We start from the raw sequence: 14,083 nt of genomic DNA, 5'->3' as shown, positions 1-14,083 counted from the left end.
AGAACACCAAACAAAAGAAACCCTTACCCCACCATTTGGCAAGAAAACACTTGGCAGACTTTTAACTATTTTTACTGCATTTCCAGATATATATCGTTTCTAATTTGACCCTTTTAGGACAGGTCAGAGTCTCGGAAACCTAAGATAGGTGAGGTCAAAAGGGGGAAGGGAGGCTCAGGAGAACCCAAGAAAATTACCACCCACCCCCCAGGCCACTCCTAAAATGGAGCTCTTCAAAAGGATCCCTGGCGCCGTCCTTTCGGGAAGCTAAGAAAACGTCAGCGCGAGCCTTTGGGGGGCAGGAAGAGCCGTCGGCGGGGAGGCGCTGGAGGGGCGGCCGGGGGCGAGTTTAGGGAACCCGCTATCTGACCGCGGCGGGATCTTTCCCGTCTAAAAGCTGCCGGCTGCCGACCCCCACGTCGGGCAAACCGCTCCCCGATTCCTCCCACTGCGTTTTCGTAAACTACTCAGCAAGTTACTTTCTTGAAATTCTTACAACATGGAGTCAAATGAAAGGAGTACCCAACTGGGTGCGTCAGTCTAGAGAACCGGCACTGCAGAATATGAGGCCGTTTTGTTTTTGTTTCCGAAAAGCAAAATTCCGTTCTCACTTTATTTAAATTTCCTTATCTGGAGGGAGAATGCTCTGGTTTAACACAATTGCTCCAACTAGAGAATTTTTACACAGCTGTAATAATCTCAAATTTTTCCTTCAATATCTTCTGAACATATTGCCCCAGGTATAATGAAGTGAAATTATGGAAATGCAGAAACTAGTTACCATAAACTTAAAGTTTTCCAAACAAACTGCCTTTATCTTTTAAAAAAACAAGCATTTGCAAATGTTTCCTTCTTTTTTGGCCAGTTATATTTCGATAATGCACTTAGACCAACAAAATAATTCAGAAAAGGGGCATTTTTAAAGACCACCATCATGGTAGAGAAAGTAATCTTTTGAAAGAAAACGAATAGAAAAAATACTATTTTACTTACATTCTTCTCCCTCCCACAGGAAAAAAAAAAAGAAAAAAGAACGATGTTATGATTACTCCTCACAAATATTTTGTAAACTGTGCTCAGTAAACACCTTTTTAAAATGTTAATTTGGGCAGTAAAACATGCTAGAAAAATTTAGTGATAAGCATTACATTACTTTACCCAGAATAGCACAAACAGAAGCTTCATGGTTTGTATGAAAAAGGAAAGTTGGCATTTTTCACCTGTTGAACATGCAAAGATGCTTCTTAGGTTTCATGATTTAAATATCTTTTCGCAGTAACTATTCTAAACATTTGGAAAAAAAATTAAATAGTGTAAACACACAATTCCCCCTACACACACACACCTTAGCAATAAATGAAATCTCATCAAAAGAAACAATAAGAGTGCTGTCTGTCTGCCAGGTATTTATATTAATATTTACACTTTGGTATTTTGGGGGGTGGGGAGCTGATATATGGGATGTAGAAGGAAAAGAACAAGTAGGGGAGTAAAAGATGAGGCAAGTGAGAAGAAATCCTCAGGCTTTAAAGATTCCAACAGTGTGGGAAGCCACTCTATGGAGAAAAAAGCATCCAGCTGGAAACCTGAAGACCAGAGTTCTGGTCCCATTTACTAACCTTGTGGCCTTAGGCCAATCACTAAACTTCTCTGGGCCTCAGTTTCCTCATCAGCAAAGTGAGGAAATTGGGCCAACTGGTGTTCACAAGTCTTTCAGCTTAAAACGTAAACTGCAAATGTGCTACTGTAATCTCTACAAATAACCTTTATCTTGCTGAAAGTGGGATCTCTCCCCTCCCCCAGCCCCTTTCTAATCACAAGGAAACAACAGACATGAAACTTTATTGCAGTCACTTAACACATTTGTGCTAACATTATTTCCCAACAGAAAGGGAAAAGATCTCTGGATGGCCCCCATTTTGCTTCCAGAGAAGAATAACAATAAGAGGAAATTAGTTGATATATTAAAATATTGTAGCCACTTTTCCAGAGTCTTCTTTTTTTCATGATACACATTAAAGATCATCTATATGTCAAAGGAGTCACTCTAGAAAAAGTAGTGTTGGGCAAATGGTTAGATTCTCATTGTTATTTGCCACTACTATCAATGGTTCCTCACCTTTTGATTCTTACTGATTTCTTCTTGTGACCAACATTCCTAATTTGATAGATTTAATAACATAATTTTCTTGTACTTGTTATTAACACTAAGCTTTATGAAATCATAGCTCTTTTTTTATTAATTTTTAATTTTTAAAAAAAAATTACAAGAAAGAAACACAAACATGCTTAAAATATGATCATTTCGTTCTACATATATATATCTCATTTATGTTTTTAAACTAGCAGTAGTCAGGAGTAGAGCCACGACATTAAATTCACTAGGGTATAATGCTGAGTGATACATTATTATCAAATAAATTGTTATTGAAAAATAGTTACATTTTAATTTAATTTTAGTAATACAAGAAAACATATTTTATTTAAAAAGTCAAAGTTTAAAATGTTAAAAGTTCAAATTCCTCATTTTTGTAGTATGATAATGAGCAAATATTGATACATATTTATGAAAAGCAAATTAAATGGAGATTTTCTCAGTTACAGAAATTCACTAATTCTTTGGAAAATATGTAATATGTTTATTTATGTTATGGTAAATTATTTGAAAACAGCATCACATCTCTATTTTGCTATGTGTTACAAAAAAAAAAAGAACAAGCCATGAATACTCTTCATTCAGCTCCATAAGTATTTAAATATGTACTATCTATCTTGCCTGAGTTAATGAAAAGAGAATCACAAAATCCAGTACAGTTGAAATCAGAGGGGAAAAGGAGTTAATTGGAAGATTTCATCCATGCAATTCTGGCCGGATACCAGTGTAATAAGATGGAGTGAACTGGAGTACAATAGGACAAGGTATCCACCTAACCAAAGTAGAAAGTCATGGTGGAGAATTTCTAAAGACTGTCAAGTTCTCTCATAAGACTGTAATATCTCTTTAAACATTAGTTAAAATGAAATATTAAAAAAAAAAAAAAAAAAGACTAACCTGGGGCTGATGAAACCTTGTTGAATGACCTCATCGTCTTCTGAGGAACCTAAAATTAGAGAGCTCAAGTCAGTACTATATTAATTGCCTATTTAATTGCCTCTTCTTCAGCTTAATGGCTCATTAGAAAGCAATAAAATGCCTGGGTTTTGACTCTGTGAAGTGACCTGTAAACTTTTTAAAAAACAGTTTAAGACTCACCTAGCTTATCAAAATCAAAATTAGATCATGAATTGGCATAAATTTGTTTTATTCCTATTAAAGGACAACGATTTTAAAAGCATTTTAAACAGACCATTAAGATATAGTCAGAAAATCAAGATTTCATGAATAAATAGTTTTAATACTTATAAATCTTTAATTTTACACCATAATTTAAAAATTCCAGTTTTGTTTACCACAGTTAAAATCTACCTTACCTACAAGGCATCAACAATATTGTGTTTCCTGATGACTGACTATTCTCTCAGATACATTTTAGGATGTAAACTATAAGAACCTAATTATGGTACTATACCATTAATATTGGGTCTATCAATTATATTCAAATACTTTTTGAGAAAAAATTACTTAAATTGTAACAAATTTAATCATTAAGTATTTAACTAAAGGCATCTAATATGCATTAACCCAGATTTTAAAAAGCAAAAACAGTTCTCATATGAAAAATATGATTAAATACTGATGTTTTTAATATATCTGCAATAAAATGCAGTAAACAGGCCAAAAGTAATGATGAATAGCAATTGGAAGAGAAACCCCATATTCCACTGAATTATCATTTTTATTCTTGAGTCAGAATTATAAAGGTTTGGAAAAATGGAATGCTTTAAACCTGCACCAATTTACCTGCTACCATTTAAAGTTGTTTTTATTCCCTTAATTGAATTTTACACACTACAGCTACAGTATTTCATGATAAATAAACCAATATATGTAAATTCTTTAAGTTGCCATTTAGTTTTCTTCTCCAAAAGAAATAAAGGCTTTTCCAAATGCAGAGTTCTACTAAATGTTGACCCAAGATTCTTCTTACAAAGGATGACAATGCCAGTGAGCAGGATTTGAAAAGAATACGGGAAGAATGTGAACAAAAGGCACGTGAACCTCTGTACATTAAATCCTTCAATTATCTTGTATTTAAAACCAAAGGACAGAAGATGAGACCTCAACTCTAACAGCATTACTAAAAATTACTGAAGTCGAACTTTCCCTTACACTGAGTCTGCATCATTTAATTTTGCACAACTGGATTATATGGGAGTGTAAATACTATACGTAAATATTTTAGTAAAACTCCAGCTTATGCTTTTGTATTCTAATGTCCTACAGTTCAGGTTTAATTCTCTCTATCAGTTTATATTGACAAAAAAATTCAAGGCAACCTATTTTCAAAAGATAAGTAAACATGATACGTTTGCAAAAAAAAAACTTTTCAAATTCAATGATAAATTATTGTAAGTGGTAAGTTTAATAAAGTAAGAAATCAAAGTTTAAAAAGGTAAAAAAAAATCAACTTTAGCTAAATAATGTTTTTGAATTTAAGAGATCTAACTATGTGCTTTCAAGGTTAAAAAAAAATAAAGTCCATTGATTGGAATGACTAAGATGTTCAGATTTTTCACCATCCAAACTTATGATGTTTATGATTTTATGACTGATTTTAACATTTCTTTCTGAAGAAAAGTAAGATGGAACACTTTCATAGACATTAATTAATCTGTCTCCCTGGTGTTAAGTAACAGTTTAAAAACTCTCAAAAACAAAGAGTTGGAAAAGGAAATTACAGTCCAATCAACCATTATGACTCAACTACTATGCTTAGGAATGAGATAGGTAAATGTTATATCAAATATTTACAATCTTAAATGTTATTTTTATATGTTGACTACTGGAATGAAAAAATAAAGATAATTAAAATAAGTTTAAATGCATGAATATTGCAAGACCAGCTATTTATATTTTATTCACAGGAGTTTTCATTTAACTATTACTTTGGTAAAATATTTTATATAATGTGTTTATTAACTCTTAACAGAAACCAAAAAACTAATTTAAAATTACGTGGTTTCTTGGAATATACTTCTCTTCCCCTTCACCAGAATATAACCTCTGTTCAATCATTTAGAGCTCCACTTCGAACTCTTTGTCTTACTGTTCCATACTGGGTAAAACGCCTCTGCCATGCATTTGTACTATAATATCACATGAAGATGGTCTCTCCTAACTTGACTCTAGGCTCTTCATGGTGGCAGGGATTGTGTATATTTAACTCATCATTGTAATCCTGTAATTCCTTAGTTTCCAATAAATATTTTGAATGTATCAGTGAATTTCTGAACCTGATTTGGCTATATCTAGGACACTTTATATGAAAGAAATAGATTAATGTACAAAACTTTTTTTAAAGCATATTTTCACAAAGAAAAAAACGTGATAGGCAATTAGTCATTTAATTATTGCAAAGAAAAAATATGTACATACAATTTTGACTTTTAATATGGATTGTCTACCATAAAATGCAACTGTCTATTTTATAAACACTATACATTACATTCTTAGATTTCATATATCATCCTATTACAAAATGTAACAATTTTCTTCTGAAGTATATATTTATATATGGTTGACTGTTAAATCTATTATAACTATTCAATGTAAAGGAAAGTGATTCCTACTCTGCATTATATACTGGAATTAATTTAAAAATCGCCAAGCTGTTAAGACCAGATTATTAAATAACATGCGTAAAGCACATTAGAGTTCACTACATAAAATATTTTTATATGGTCTATATGAAAAATCAGCCTAACGTACAGTATATCTCAATTCTCGGTGAACTAAACCAATATTTTTAAAGTAAAATAGGCAGAATGTGACTTTTTTTCTTAGAAGTATAGCTGGGGAAAAAGTTTTCTTTAGAAAATTATACTAAAAAACATATATCAAGTATGCTACCTAAAATAAACACCGAAGTAAATCTAAAGCAATTTACTATAGCTTAAAATATAGCATATATATATTTCAAATAAAATATCAGATGTGGAAGTTCAGCACTGAATATGAACATGTGTACTTTCTGAAAATGTTGACTTACATTATCATTTGAAGGAATGTTTAATATGTATTAAAACCCTTCACTGTGATTACTTTTTACAAATTAGTTAACAGAATAAACTCAAATGTTGTTTAAGGAGAATCAGGATAAATTATTTTGTACATCTACTAAATGGGTTATGATTTATTTTATAATACATTATATGAAACATATAATTTCAGTAAGTTATGGACAGCTCTAACATTCTCTTCAGAAACTGGAATGAAAAAGTATTTATAATAGAAAATAAAAATCTTAAATGAAAAATAATTTAAACTGGCATACTGTCAAGAGAGTTTGAAGTACTATATATGGCACAAATGTTAAATGACAAACACAGTTTTTTAACGTAAATGTGAATGTTGTAATATAACCAAGCCTCACCACAGCTGGTTCGCCTAATGCAAGCAAATGGTTTGTATTTTCCACCATATGAAACAATAGTTTTATATAATAGAACTCACAGCAAAATCATTGTTAGGACACATCAAACAGAAAAAAAACAAAATAAAGCAATTATGATTTTACATGAAGAAAAGAGTCAAAATAATGGCAGAATTTCTGTTTTTTAAAAAAAGCTAATTACATATATTTTGAAGCTCCACCATAATTTCAAAATAAAAATTTTAGCCAAAGTAGCTTCTTAATATGGTAAATAAAAATGTTTTCAAATAAAACTGTATATGGCTATTTAATTATAATAGTAACAAGAGAATTTTATTTGTCATCCATTTTAATACATAACAATGTTAATGGTTAAAAATATATATAAAAGATGACCAAGTATGAGAACTTTTAATGCATTAGAAATATTTCCAATAAATATTTTAATAATGATAAAGAGATACTTTAGAAATTGCTCATCTTTACATTACTGCCAATGACCTATTGGTATAATAAACGTAATATTAAATAAAAATAATAGAATTTTATGTAGCAGAGATTATACCAAGAGACTAATTGAAAAAGATAAAGCATCATTTACATATTTTTTCTAAAAATTTAAATCTACATAAAATAAAGTCTATTTTTAATCTATACCACATGGAATATTTTATTTGAAATGTTTTCTCAGATTCTGAACAAATTTTATATAAAGTAATTATTTGAAAATCACGACAGCATTTCAGCCCTTGCATTCCCAAATAACTTGTAAAAGAAATAAGCATTTGAAAATATCAAACATTCTCTAGAAATTTTAAAACATGTTTTTTAAAAAACATTAGAACTGGTCATTCAACACTAAGTCTTCTTTTCTACATAATTAAGCTTTTGTTCAGCCATGAAAAAACTAGAAACTGATTGCTTGAAAATGAGCTGTATGCCCTTTGTCCTGGTTTGTCACCTTTGACCTTTAATTTGATGATCCTGCATATCAACCCATTCTATTTTTAGGAAAATAATGTCAAAGCTCTATGTTTAAAATAGCACTTTTTACTGAAATAGTAAATTTATTATAACATTCCTTTTCAGGTAATTTCTAAATGGTGTACTAGTGCTCAGAACTCACAATGTAGAACACAATAATATTGTGAACAGTAAAAGCATGATTTTTTTTCCTGTTTCAAAGAATAAAAATCTCCCTAAAGTGCTAGGTCAAGTTCATTATAATTTTACATTTTCATATTTTATTTAGAAAAAATGCTTATAATATTGTTTATAAGTGGAATTTATTTCATAAGTGATTTGATTTCTAATTTGATTAATTTTGATAATCACATATTTTGAAGTTGATTTTTATCAAAATTTACACATCTTAATAAAAAATTTTAAGTATTAAGTTCATACTCAACCTCATAGCTGTCTCAGCTAAAATTTAGAGTGAACTCATTCCTTGAAAAATTAGTTTTAAAATCTTGTCTTCATATGCAAGTAACGACTTTCAAAAAAAGAGAAATCCCTAATATTGATTCCATTGATTTTACTAAAATTATTTAAAATTAAAATTATATAGTAAATATACTTCATGGAATAAAATCTCCCTTTTACAATTTCTGGATCATTCTAACTCAGCTGGTTAAAAGGTAAATAAATATGTAATATGTGTGTGCATATATGAAATATAAATATAAATTTTATATACACATATATATGTATACATACATACACACACACACATATATGCACACACCACAATGATATTTGAACCCCTACACGATTTCTGAGTACAGTTTTCAGATTTAGCACTGACCAACATGGCTGTCTTGATTCAGCACTATGGTCAGCGACTTCATAGCATTTCATTGTGTCAGAAGAAGGCAACACAATACTATTATATATGTACACAGGGGGAAAGTCTCTCAAATCAATATAATTCGATATTTCATACCTTTCTAGACATATAGAGTTAAAATAAGTTTTTAATATTTGAATGAAAAGAACTTTCATTTGTCTTACTTAGCAAGCTAGAAATTCTTTACATTGTGGTTCATCAAAAAACAGTTATTTGAAAAGAAAATACAGTCCCTTTAAAAATACAAGGAAATCGCATACAATATAGGTTCTAAAGCATGTAAACATAAAAATTTAAGGCATTATAGATTATAGAATTTGGAAAGAAATCTGTTTTCTATTAAAAATTATAAATAAGAAAATCCCTTAACTGACCAAAACTTTATAATGTCCCTTTAATAATCAAAAGCTTTAATCACTTCTAAATTCATTCATCTCTGACTGTCCACTTGTCTTTTCTGTAATCCACTCAACTATGGATTAAACAAAATATTACGGATCATTTCCTGACCTGAGCTTGCTAATATAGTCCCCAAATTTTATAGCTGTGAATAATACTTCAATTATTTTAGAGACACTTTCTATACCTGAAGATTGTCACGCATATATGTTTTGTTTAGCATTTTATTTTTTCCCTTAATTGTGGTTTGTAAATTATGCTAGAAGTGTGTTGCAAATACCAAAAAAAGTTACACGATCAGACACCAAGCATTATCAAACTGTCAGACAAGTAATATCTATTTTATCTCTTACAACAGTGCAAATGGGGAATAAAAACCTAAAATCCACTACATTTATTAAAATTCTGATGATTTTCTGGGACTGACATGCTAAATACACTTTAAAATCAGTAGCCCTACTATTCTAAAACTCAATCTGTCTCACTTACAAAAAAGTATTACTGGCCATATTTTTCCCCATAACCTAATATATTTTTTATTTAAATCTTGATTAACATCACAACAAACTTTTCAGTTTCTGAAAGAAGTTCGGAATGGAATATAAAATAAGACATTCCATAATTTGACAGAGATTAATGAGAATATAATTATTAAATCATTTGGTTTCACAGCTACTAATTGAGAGGCACCCCAAAACAAGTTCTGATAACCATAGGCATTACAAACTGATTTAGTCTCTTGAGTTCTTCAAGCATCCTCTGTGTCAAATGGAAAAGTCAAATAAAGGATTTTATTCATTTCTAGTAGAGTCTTCTCCTGGCTAAATACTAGAAAAAGGCCTTGCATCAGTTTAATCCCTAAAGCTCTTTGAGAAATGTAGGCATATATTCGACTGTTGTATTCCATACATGCAGAGATAAAGAAATTTGGGGAGCAACAACTGCCTGCAAAATGGACAAGAGTTTAATTATTAATTCAAATAGAATACTGATTACTACATGTTATGTTAATTTACAGCCTGACTCCATCAAATCTATACAAAACCACAAGAAAAACATGGCATAAATTTCATATCAAATATGTATTTTTAAAATCTCAAAAGCAGGCATAAATTTCCAAGAATTCAATTTTTAAAGATTCCTTGAAAAATTTTATAAAATTCAATGAAAGTGCGATATTTTATAACTTGTTGGACTTAAAAATTTGTTTATACTAACAGATGCTTTTTTAAAAAGCTTTTTTTTTTCATTATCATCTGGCAAAACAGAGTAATAATCTGCACAGAAATGAGACATGAAGTATTTTATTGACCTGAATAGAAATCACTTTGTCATATTTTTCCAGCAATCTTGTAAATTAATTCTATTAATGGTTGTCATGTGTAATTTTAACTTTCACAATATTTGCGATCAAGAAATAAAAACTACAATAAAACACGAGTATGACTTATGTTTCCAAGAATTAACAACTGTAGGAATAAAAATCTTCCCTGGACAATTTAGAGCTATCAACAGTAATAACACCATTGGTAACCTTAAAACCTATGAATGAAAACCCACAGGAAAAACTGAAGGGAATGCAAGGAAACACAGGAACCTAAGATTTCATTCTGTGTTACATGAAACAATTCAAAATGGCGGACTTACTATTACTTACATTTAAGAAATTCCCGCAATGAGGACACTAAATACATACTGTAGGATGTTACTCGAAAACACTCAATATTTACCAACGAGCAATTAAATTAAAAAAAAAAAAGTTTGGGGAGTACAAATCGTCGTACAACACCCGCATCCAATGTTACAGTCAGCAGTCAGTTAACGCTCCTCCAAACGCATCATTGCTTCTTTGGCTTCTCCTTTTCAAACGCAATCTAAAATCCAAGTGCATTTTTCTCCAAATCTTTAATTTTTGTTCATGAATTTACATCACCCATACGGAGGCAGAAAGGATCCCCGACGCCTGCCTGATACAAAGCAGCTCTGTTCACCGACAGTGCGAAGGGCCGCTGCGGGCGCCCCCTGGCGGCGCGGCCCTGGCTGTCCGAAGCGCCCGCGCCGGCCGCGCGGACCTGCCGCCAGGACCCCAGCCCGGGTCGCACCATCCCTCTCCGCGGCGCCGGCGCCCCCCTCAGCGCCCCGCCTTCCGCTCGAGCCCGCTTCGGGGGGCGGGGGCGGCGGCGGCGGCGGCGGCGCAGTGTCTAGGCGGCCGCGCTGACTACGCGGCGACCGCAAGGAGCGTCGACCCCAGCGGCGCGGAGCAGGGAGAGAAAGGTGTGAACCCGGAAGTACATCGACCGCCTGCATCTCAGCGGCAACACGGGGCAATAAATCAGGGCCCGCGAAGGAAGGCGCGGTGTTTCGGCTTCCAAAAGGCAACTTCATTCTGCCGCGAGACCTGTCACTTTCCCACCTTGCCCTGCCCCTCTCCCCATGCCTGGCGCGAGCGCCTCCTCTTTTCTTCCTGCCCCTCGGCGCAGAGCTCACTCGACGTTGCTCACGTGCCAGACCTGAGGCCACGAGCGACGTCCGCACCTGCGCGCACACCCGGCCACACTCGCACCCGCACGGCCGCGGGGACCGGCTGCTTACCTCCGGGGCCTCATGGTCGCGTCGCGGGGACGAGGGTATGAGGACGCGTGGGGCGCTCAATCAGGGAGTACGGGTTAGAGGAAGGAGCCTGTGGTCTGTCACTTCCTGAGGGAGTGCGGCGGGCGGGAGACCCGGGGTGCGCGCGGCGAGGCCGGGAGGGTCAGCACATTGTGAGCCGGCGACGGGACGCGGCGCGGAGGCCCCGGGGAGCGAGGGCGGCGCTCGGCAGCCGGACGCTGAATCTGCTGTCGCCGCCGCAGCCCGGCGGGTGGCGGGGTGCAGGGAGGAGGGGGCTGGACTGGGGGGGCGGGGGCGCTGGGCGCGGCGGCAGCACCAGGCGGTTCGGCTCGAGCCCTGCGTCAGGCGGCGGCACGCGCACACCTGCCCGCCGCCGCTCTGGGCCGCGCCATTGGCTGCCTGAGCCCGGCGCGGGAGATTGAACTTTCCATTCATTCCTGGGCCAGGAGGGCGCGCACGGTGGCGGCGGCGGAGCTTTTCCGCGGGAGCCTGGGCTCCCGGTGACGCGCGCCGCCTTGCCCCAACCCCCAATTCCCGACCCCCCGAAGGCGCGTCCCCGCGCGGCCTGTGGGCGCGCACGGTCGCCGCCGCGGGCTGTTAGCGAGGAGCTGCGGTACGCGGGGGCTGTCGCTCTGACCCTGCTGCAGGCGCGCCTTGTCCCGGCGGCCCTCAGCTGCCAGTCCTTCGGGCGCGCCTGCAGAGAGGCTGGACCGTGCTACCCCTAACACCCCAACCTCGCTCTTTGGCGGAGTGAAACTGTAAGAAAGTGCCGAAATTATATCTTTTCTTTCTCTACAGAAGTTCCGCAATTTCCTACCACAATTCAGAATAGTAATTAGTAATGAATCTGTGAATCCAGGGAACATTATCGACAGTGTCAGAAGGTTGGGGCGCCTACTATCAGCTATAATCTACATTATCCTTTCTTAAACAGTAGAATACTCACCGTCAAAGTGAATACGAATTTACTAATCATACAAGGTGCAAAAACATCTGTGGCTGAAAATTCTGTGATAGGTGTATACCTAATACCGTATTTGGGTATCTCTTCTCAAGATATTACTGCCTTCTCTTCCTGCATGTTCTGATGTTTCATAGTTCTTTTTGTCACCTAAAAGTTTCTCTTTATGCTCTCAGAACCAGACATTCCTGGTCAACCATTGTCTGACAACCTACCAAATCAGAAATACAGTCTGTGATCTAATAGGCTATTTGGTGGAACTGAGCTAAACAAATATTTCAGCAAGCAGAAAATTGTGTTGGAAACCAGATATGTTCAAAAATTTAAAATGCGAGTTTTAAAACAAAAGTTGAAAAGTTTCAAATTGACTAATAAAATAAAGGTTAATTAGCTGGATAACACTCTGACAAATAAGCAAATCTGTACACCATTGTTGTATAACGAGGAACATATTTCCCCTTACAGTTTCTGAATTAGGATTTGGAAACCAGTTCATCTATCAGGAATTACCACCTCTGGAAAAAGCACCTCTGGTCTAGAGGTGTGATAAATGGAGCAAACTGATCAAAAGCAAAATCTCAGATAATCCCCTAAGAATTTTCCGTATTGGTTTCCTTGAAATTCTTTAGATGGCTGTCCAACTTTCCATGTAAGGCAGCGTGTATAGAATGTGACTTACTTTAAATATTCCTTTTTATTTATAAGTACATAAATTGTATCTTATCTTACTCATTAAGTAGTACAGGGATTCTTTCAGATACAATTCAAGGTTATTATATTTTTTTTAACATGGGCAGGCACCGGGAATCAAACCCGGGTCCTTGGGCTTGGCAGGCAAGCACTCTTACCTGCTGAGCCACCATGGCCCACCCCAAGGTTATTATTGTGTCAATCAAATTCAACTGATTTATCACAGTGCTACATTCTTTGTAGTATGAAATTTAATGGAAAAAGATGCAGACATTGGCTGCTAGAAATAAAGTGATTAGTTATGTATAAGTATCTGAAATGCAATATACTTTGGGTTAATTTTAATTTATGAGTGACATCTGCAAATGAAGGTTTTTTAGAATGCCCTTTACTTTTTAAAAATAACTTTTTAGGTGCTGTATTAGACTATAAGTATAACTTTAGATCTGATGCATATTTACATATTATCTGTTTAAAGTTGTGAGATTATTGTACACAGACAGTAAAAGCTGAACCATTAAAACTTAACCCAGAATTGTCATACCAAACAATCAAGAGGTTGTATTTCTTCTTGATTTTGAACGGTGTATCACCTGGCATCGTGTTGCTGCCACAAAAATGAAAAAATGGGACATTATAACCCTTGGTCTACTATTTCATATCAGATACTGATATGAATATCAAATACTGAGAAGGGGAGATAATGAACTTTGATGGACTAAGTACTTGCTAAGCAATATGTTAGCATGGTTAGAAAGGGATAAAAAGCCTCAAAAGGAAGTAAAAGGCAAATTCTTTCTAAAAATGAATCTCTAGACAGTGCCCTGCTGATAATGGTAAAATTGTGTCTGATAATACCTGAAAAAAACAGGCTCTAAATTATTATTCTTAATATTTCCTGTATCTGTGACAGTGTCTGGCACATAGTAAAGGTAAAAAAATAGTTTTTAAACGAATGGATGAGACTGTATACTAACATTTTCAAGCAAATAATGCAAAAACATTTAGAAAATATAAAATACGGTGTTATATCTCTCTCCC

At 35.2% G+C, this 14,083-nt stretch overlaps 1 protein-coding gene across 2 annotated transcripts in view; it reads right to left on the bottom strand.

Annotated features, from left to right (window-relative positions):
- Positions 1–11,503, bottom strand: part of LIN28B (lin-28 RNA binding posttranscriptional regulator B) — a 128,891-nt gene extending 117,388 nt beyond the window's left edge. The window contains exons 1-2 of one of the 2 annotated variants that reach the window (XM_077162515.1): positions 11,374–11,503; positions 3,053–3,101 (exon numbers count right to left, since the gene is read on the bottom strand). In XM_077162515.1, the coding sequence (XP_077018630.1) occupies positions 3,053–3,086 (34 nt within the window). In that variant the 5' untranslated portion in view covers positions 3,087–3,101; positions 11,374–11,503. Of the gene's footprint in view, positions 1–3,052; positions 3,102–10,438; positions 10,809–11,373 lie in introns of those variants that run through there. The other variant, XM_077162514.1, reaches the window with a different exon arrangement.
- Between the last annotated feature and the right edge of the window lie 2,580 nt (positions 11,504–14,083).

Source organism: Tamandua tetradactyla, chromosome 5 (assembly GCF_023851605.1).
Source record: "Tamandua tetradactyla isolate mTamTet1 chromosome 5, mTamTet1.pri, whole genome shotgun sequence".
Classification (NCBI taxonomy): domain Eukaryota; kingdom Metazoa; phylum Chordata; class Mammalia; order Pilosa; family Myrmecophagidae; genus Tamandua; species Tamandua tetradactyla.
This window is presented reverse-complemented; position numbering and strand designations above follow the sequence as displayed.